General features: G+C 38.1%; 1 protein-coding gene across 1 annotated transcript; it reads right to left on the minus strand.

The window, feature by feature from the left end:
- Positions 1-683: 683 nt before the first annotated feature.
- On the minus strand, positions 684-6836 carry LOC117661317 (gap junction beta-2 protein-like). Its single transcript, XM_034409987.3, has 3 exons — positions 6530-6836; positions 5117-5180; positions 684-1519 (listed from the first exon to the last, which is right to left on the minus strand). The coding sequence occupies exon 3, from the start codon at positions 1497-1499 to the stop codon at positions 819-821; it is 681 nt and encodes a 226-aa protein (XP_034265878.1). The 5' UTR covers positions 1500-1519; positions 5117-5180; positions 6530-6836; the 3' UTR covers positions 684-818.
- Positions 6837-8417: the final 1581 nt, after the last annotated feature.

Consider the following 8417-nt stretch of genomic DNA (forward strand, 5'->3'; position numbering starts at 1 on the left):
CTTATTGTCTTAAAGCCAGGATATTTCACTTAGTTACCTTTGTCTCATTGTGCAAATAAGCATTTCTGCATAGTATTAAAATGTTTACCAAACCAGTGTTGCTTTTATACATTTCAAACAACTACCAGTGCTGTTTCACAGTTTAATTGGCACCATTTTTTATTTTTTAAGCATAGTACTATAGGTTACATCGTATTACTTAATTTTTCCAGTAACAACAAATGTCCAGGTATGGGAAATATAATTTAGTTATGAGTAAACAATATAGTAAAAATATGATTTTTTGAAATCATATTTATGAAATATAAGTGAAATAAATGGAGAAGTGGTTATGAAACAGCAATTCATACTCTTAACAATTAAACAAACAATATGTATAACAAACAGAACTATAAATTACATCAAAAGTCATGAATTAAGTATATTCTCACAGTCCAATAAACCAGCCAAAATAACAATTAAATCCAAGCCTTTTGTATAAATTTAATATTGGAAGATCCTGACACATATAGATGTGTTTGAGGATTGTGGGGGTGTATTAAATAATGAATTTAGAAGATGGATATCAGCCAATTAATTTAAAAGCATTTAGAATATTATCTAGTCATTAAAAAGAAATTAGCTGTTTAGACGCTAATTAGCTGTTTAGAAGCATCATTCTTGGAATAATTTCAGTAGTAAAATTTGGCTTTTCTTTTCTTCCAACAATATAATTATGGCTATTAAAGTAAGATTCCATACAATTTTCATGATGACTGGAAGTATTGTTGATTAATGTTTACAATTAATACAAAATAAAAGATCAATAATATTCACATTTAATGAATAGGCAGTGAATTTATATTTCTTGACTTCTTCGTGCAAAACTTTATCACTAAATAAGATAATTCAAGCACATTTAAAAACATACAAACGCCGGAAACCGCAAGCATGAAAACAGTAAATACAGTTTTTTCAGTGGGTCGGGAAATAAAACAGTCGACTGTATTTGGGCAAGGAAAAGCAGTACATCTCACTACCCGAGGCATTTGATAGCCTCTGTATATGTAGTAAAATATATATATGAAGGCTACTTCAAAGATAATTCGGAAAAAAATGCTACTAGTGTATGTCCACCACAGGGGACCCTCGATATGAAACCGTTGCATTTTGAGATCTTCGATGTCCATCTTCTTTAGTCTGCATTCCTGTTTTTTCTTATGTCTTCTGAATGCCACGTGCATGGCCACCAACAGAGCAGGAGTAGAGACAAAGATAAGTTGGAGAGCCCAAAGTCTAATGTGAGAAAGTGGGAAATGCTCGTCATAGCAGACATTTTTACATCCTGGTTGTAGGGTATTACAAGAGAAATCTTGTTGCTCGTCTCCCCAGACATTTTCCGCTGCAACTACAAGAATCATGACACGGAAAATAAACAGGACAGTGAGCCAGATTTTCCCAATGCTGGTGGAGTGTTTGTTTACACCTCCTAAAATGGCTTGTAGAGCTCCCCAGTCCATAACTGAGTGTGTCTTTTAGTCTATTAAGACAAAAACAATATGCCAATTTATAAGTAGTTTCATGAGTTGAAATGTTCTGTATCACTATTATTAAACATTTCTACTCTACTAGGAAATAACACAGTTTGGGTTTCTTTTTTCTTTTCCTCTCAAAATATTCCATAGAAGGGAAGATCGGACAATAGAAATAGTTAAACTGTATTGGTTCAAATGATTTATGCAGTGGTTTACAATATCTTTTTTTAACGTAATGTGGTTCCTCCTGATGATCACTGTACCTGATAACACCACATAGGTTATACTGTACGCACAGATAAAAAACCCGCGTATATTTTCCAAAGGGGGAGGAAGTGATATAAAGACCATATGTGGAAGCATGATGTAACACAACGTGCTATGAGAGCTTAAGGGAAGGTGGATTGTGTATACCATACCAATAACACCATCAAGAGTTCACTACAACTCACTACACCTTTAATGTTATAATAGTGATGCTACACCAGAATAGTACATAACTGCACAGTGTAGGTGTCCTCCATACAAACATCTGTATTCTACCCAAAGATGCTTTTTCCAAAAGTCAACTGGTCTTACTTTGTTTTTCCTTGAAGACATTTTGCTTCTCATCCAAGAAGCTTATTCAATTCTGACTTCTGAACTGGAGGAGCTTTTTGAATGAGAAGCAAAATATCTTCAAGGAACAACAAAGTCCAATTGACTTTTGGAAAAAGCACCTTTGGGACAACCATGACCTGGATGACTGAGAATCTCCATAGACATCTATATTCTACATCAGTATACATGATTTACTGCTACTCTTTAAGTGATGATTTGAACTCTGTTAGAATATCTGCAAGATACTTATGTAAATGTCACATTGTAAACACATATTTTGCATGATTATGAAGCTCTAATATTAGCTGCAAATATTCTACTGATGTGACTTCAATAGAATCATTTTAACGACATAATTTTAACTATTCTGGTTCATTCAGGAGCTAAGGTGGCGCAGTGGTTAGAGTGCAGTACTGCAGGCTACTTCTGCTGTCTGCTGTCTGCCTGCAATTTGGCAGTTCAAATCTCACCAGGCTCAACCTTCCATCCTTCCGAGGTCGGTAAAACGAGGACCCAGAATGTTGGGGGCAATATGCTGACTCTGTCAACCACTTAGAGTGGACTGTAAAAGCACTGTGAAGCAGTATTTAAGTTTAAGTGCTATTGCTATTAACACAAATGTACTCACATCAATATTAATCTACTAGTGGGGTTTAAAATATCATGTACATGTGCCCACAAATTTGTTGTTAGTGTTGCTAAAGACTAGTTTGTTATCAATTTGTAAAATTACCAAATTCTCCTTTATTTCTTCTTCAGACTTTTTCCAGTGACCAGCTTAAAAGTACTTTTAAAACTTAGATGATGACTTCACAATATAGGGCAATCCTCGGTTAATGACTATTTGTTCAACAACCAAAGTTATGGCAGCTCTGACTAAGGAGATTTATGGCTGTCCTTGAAGTTGCGGCCTTGCAGCGTCCCTGAAGTCATGTGATTGTGATTCAGGCGCATCGTTTTAAAAAATGAGGATATGAATATAGGTAGTCATCAACTTAAGGCCACAACTGAGCCCAAAACCTCTGTTGCTAAATGAGACCGTTTTTAGTGAATTTCGGCCATTTTACAATCTTTCTTGCTGCAGGTATTAAGTGAATCACCATAGTTGTTAAGACAGTAACCCGGTTGTTAAGTGAATCTGGCTTCCCCATTGACCTTGCTTGTCAGAAGGTCACAAAAGGTGATCCCAGGATACTGCAACCGTCATAAATATGGAATCAGCTGCCAAGTATCTGAATTTTGATCACGTGACCATGAGGAGGCTGCAACAGTTGTAAGTGTGAAAAATGGTCATGTCACATTTTTCAGTGCTGTTGTAATTTTGAACAGTCCCTAAATGAACTGTTGTAAATCGAGGAGACCTATAAAATAGAAAGAGTATCATTTGACCTTAGATCAGAGGTCTTCAAACTTGGCAGCTTTAAGACTTGTGGACTTCAACTCCCAGAATTCTCCAGCCAGCATAGCATAGCTGGCTGGAGAATTCTGGGAGTTGAAGTCCACAAGTCTTAAAGCTGCCAAGTTTGAAGACCTCTGCCTTAGATGCACTAATTATCACAAATACACTAATTGAGAAACCATTTCTCTGTTTGAATCCATAATGGAATGAAAAAAGATACCAGGTTGTTATTTGCATGTCCAAACAAATTTTAATTAATGTATTTGCAGGGCTTATAGAGTGCTCAAATCCACCAATATGGGGAGAAGTGCAGCTTCCAAGGCCTTATTAAAAATATAACAGATGCACAAGAAGTTAAAAACATTATGTATCACAAAAAAACTGGGAGAGGTTTCAAAAGCTATCATTAAGGAATATAATTTACTATGCAGTTGATTATTAATGAATGAATGAATGAATTTGTACTCTGATTTTGTCTTGATATAGCCATTTAAAATGGCTTACAACAATCACATTAATTAATTATGTAAAATGAATGTTGGCTAAACAAATTTCTGGAACAAAGCTTTACAGTAGTCCTCGACTTACAACAGTTCATTTAGTGACTATTCAAAGGTACAACGACACTAAAAAAATGACATGGCCATTTTTCACGCCTATGACCATTGCAGCATTCCCGTGATCACGTGATCAAAATTCAGATGCTTGGAACTGACTCATATTTATGACAGTTGCAGTGTTCTGGAATCCTGTAATCACCTTTTGTGACCTTCTCACAAGCAAAGTCAGTGGGTAAGCCAGAGTCACTTAACAACCATGTCACTAATTTAACAACTGCAGCGATTCACTTAAAAACTGTGGCAAGAAATGTCATAAAATGGGGCAAAATTCATTCAACAAACGTCTCACTTAGCAACAGAATTTTGGGGCTCAATTCTGGTGAATGGAAAGATAATCTAAGGCTGAAGCACATTGTTTCAATCCAGGAATTAACAAACTTGAGAGAAAGGATTGGTTTCCATTCAGAGTAAAGCTATTAATAAACTATATATTTATAATATATCTATAAACAATAGTATAGAATACAGGATACTTTCTTTCTTTTAAAGTGCCTATTACAGCAACTTCAGAGGCAAGAATGCTGCTTCTATGTCGTCCACAGGGCTATTCAGGAAAACTGATCAAATCCACATCTTGAATTTTAAGTATCCTGTTAATTTGCATAAACATGTAAAATTATCTTCCTTGTATTTGCTTCTGGATCCAGCTTCTATTTATCTTAAGAAGATAAATAAATAATAAATAAAGATAAATCATTTTTAAGAAGGTTTTGGATAACCATTTTTCTGAAGTGGTGTAGGGTTTCCTGCCTAAGCAGAGGGTTGGACTAGAAGACCTCCAAGGTCCCTTCCAACTCTGTTATTCTATTCTATTCTATTCTATTCTATTCTGTTCTGTTCTGTTCTGTTCTGTTCTGTTCTGTTCTGTTCTGTTCTGTTCTGTTCTGTTCTGTTCTCAAGTAATTTGGGGGGAAAAACCTGCAATGAAACTTCAAACATTAATCCATCTGTAACACAGCATACTATTTTGATTGAAAACTTACCACGATTGAAAAACTGAATACAAATCCAATCTTGTGGTTTCAATGAGGGAGAAATGGGTGTTCCCTTGCAAAGAGAAAAAGAGAGAGATCCTTTTCATCACACAATTTTGGAGTTTTGTTAAAGCACGCCGACGTCTTCTTCTTCACCAATTATTTGCTGAATCTCTTCTAGACAAAGTGACTAATGAAAGAAAGTAACATCTCCTGCCTTACGTCATCCATTCTCCTGTCTGCAATCCTCTCCCAAGAAGGAGGGAATCCTGCTGCTGTAAAAAATCCCTGTTTCTTCCTACAACTGGAGGCGCAGCTAAGCATCCAGGTAGCAAATCTAATTTGCTGAACCTGAATGTGGCTAGTAGGAAAAAAAAAAGCATTCCCCCCAAATACTTGCCCTCTTCCCTCCCCCTCTCTTTCTCCCTCTCATATAGATTTCTCCCACAGCAAATCTATAGCACCCCACTGTTTCTTGGCAAAAAAATCCAGATTCCTTCAAGAAAAGGAATCCTCGCACTGCTCTGCTCAGCTCAGAGATGCTTCTGGTTAGCTGCAACAGGTTGGATGTTCGCCCCCCTCCTTTCTGGCACTCTCCACTGCCCAGACTCTTTACATCAGGGATCCCCAAACTTGGCAGCTTTAAGACTTGTGGACTTCAATTCCCAGAATTCTCCAGCCAGCATGTCTTAAAGCTACCAAGTTTGGGGATCCCTGATATAAAGCATTTTACTTGTATTCACCCAAGGCAATCATTTTAAAACAATCTTCAACTACCCTAAGCCTGGACACGCTAAATACCAGTTACTTTCGTGCCAGAGCTGCGATCACACGCCCATTCAAACCTGTGGAATGTTTGCGATTAACAGATTTCTTACTGCAAAGGAAAACTATCCAAATATTAATATTAATGCAGGCTGGAGAATTCTGGGAGTTGGAAGTCCACACGTCTTCAAGCTGCCAAGTTTGAAGACCTCTGCTTTACGGATTACAACTTTTAAGACCTGTGGACTTCCAACTCCCAGAATTCCCCAACCGGCCAGCCAGAATCCTGGGAAACGGAGTCCCACAAATCTTAAAAAGTTGCACAAAAGATCTGTAACCGGCTGACACAGTTTGTATTTGTAATGGATGATGGGATTGGTTTATGTTTTGTTTTAAAAAATAAATTTCCCCCACCAAAAAAAAATCTTAAAAAGTTGCCAAAGTTGGACACCCTTGGATTATTAGAATGTCCCATTTTCCTTCATTCACTCTGCAGCCCTCTCCAGGTGTCATCGCTTTCTCCTCCTCCTCCTCCGATTCTTATTAAAAAGATCTCCCTTCCTCGCGTCAGTTTTGAGTGGGAAACTGAACGCGCCCCCCACCCCCGCGCAGGCATCCCTTCAGGCGATAGCAGGCGCTCCCCCACCCGCGCCTCACCTTTTGTAAGCAACCTGCAGCCGGGTGGGACCCCCCAAAAGGCTTCGGCTATCTCTTGGTCCTCTTGCGGGACCGCCAGCCTCACGGTGCGCCCGACCGCTCCCAGCCGCCTCGATGATTTCGAGGGATCTTCCTTCTGGTTGATGTGCGGCAGCTTTTTAGTTACGCCTCCAGCAGACGCGGTTGCGAAAACAAGGCGGGAAAAAGCCGGAGGCGGGCGAGGAGACATATTCACGTAGCAAATTCTCCCAGTCCGGATCCTCGTCCGGAATTATACACCTCGGATTTGCATCTGCCCAGCACTTTTGGGATCAGTTATAAGACATGGTTAGAGCTTTTTTTTTTTTTTAAAGCCTGTCCACTTTTATCTCCCAATTCGTATCTTTTGTTTTATGTACACTGAGAGCATGTGCACCAAGACAAATTCCTTGTGTCCAATCACACTTGGTCAATAAAGAATTCTATTCTATTCTATTCTATTCTAGTCTATTCTATTCTATTCTATTCTATTCTATTCTAGGTGGAAAATCAAGCTCACTCAATCAGAAAGCATTAGTGTGTCCTATCACCTTTGGCTGCTGTAAAAATGAAGTACAGCTAGTCGACTAAAGACCATAATTGAACCCAATATTTCTGTGGCAAAGTGAAAAGTGTTAAGTGAATTTTGCTGCATTTTGCAACCTTTCTTGTCACAATTATTAAGTGGATCACAGCAGTTTATTAAGTTAGTGACATGGTTGTTAAGTGAATCTGACTTCTCCACTGACTTTGTCAGAAGATCTCCAAAGGGATCCACATAACCCCAGGACATAAATCTGAGCAGAGGTGGGTTTCAGCAGGTTCTGACCAGTTCTGGAGAACCGGTAGTAAAAATTCTGACTGGCCTCCCCCTATCTATTCTCTGCCTCCCAAATCCCAGCTGATTGGGAGGAAATGGGGATTTTGCAGAAACCTTCCACTGAATTAGAGAGGGAATGGAGATTTTACCGTATCCTTCCCCTGTCACGCCCACCAAGCCATGCCCACAGAACCGGTAGTAAAAAATTCTGAAACCCACCACTGAATCTGAGTCAGTTGCCAAGCGTCTGAATTTTGATCACATGACCATGGAAATGCTGCAATGGTCGTAAGTATGAAAAATGGTCATAAATCACTTTTCCACAGCGTTGTTGTAACTTTGAACCAGGAGTGGGTTCTACTTACCTTTACTACCGGTTCTCAGCGGGGCCACTTCTACAGTGTCTTTTGAATGTTAATGCTAGGAGCTGTGTGCTTGAAAGCATTCTGGACTATATCCATCTTCTTCCTTCCACAAAGATGTATATTTTCTAGTCATGCTATCCTAGCAAAATATTGTTAAGTATTAAGTTATTCCTATCCTTCACTTTTATTGTCTCCTGTGAAAAAGAAAAATGGAGAAAATATAAAGTTGATTGCTTATAAATTAAATTACCCAATTCTATGCCAGAGAGTCTCAGCCATCAATTTGCACATACCAACAGATGAGACCAATGAGCAGGAAAATTGGGTTGGATTTACACAGAGTTGGGGATGAAAGGTGACTCCAAGGAGTCTGCGTGATAAGGTTCATTGATGGAAGAATACAGCTCATTTTCTCTCTTTCCCTCAGTATAACAAAATGTGAAAATTTAATTTAAACACGTGAAACACATTGAACAACTGAAGCAAAATGGAGATTCAGTGCCTGAGGATGAAAAAAGATTCAGAATGTTCCTCATTTTCATTTTATTTTATTAAATTTATTGACTGCCCATCTTACCACAAGGTAGTTCCGGGTGGTTTACAATTTTAAAAAGATAAAATTTTACAAAACGTATAAACAATACGATCTAAATAATATAAAAAGATAAATACTTAACCTGAATAA

Source organism: Pantherophis guttatus, chromosome 5 (assembly GCF_059756535.1).
Source record: "Pantherophis guttatus breed Tessera chromosome 5, ASM5975653v1, whole genome shotgun sequence".
Taxonomy (NCBI): domain Eukaryota; kingdom Metazoa; phylum Chordata; class Lepidosauria; order Squamata; family Colubridae; genus Pantherophis; species Pantherophis guttatus.

Bases quoted from the DNA above. Each gene is read 5' to 3' on its own strand.
- LOC117661317 (XM_034409987.3), bottom strand. From the start codon at position 1,499: ATGGACTGGGGAGCTCTACAAGCCATTTTAGGAGGTGTAAACAAACAC.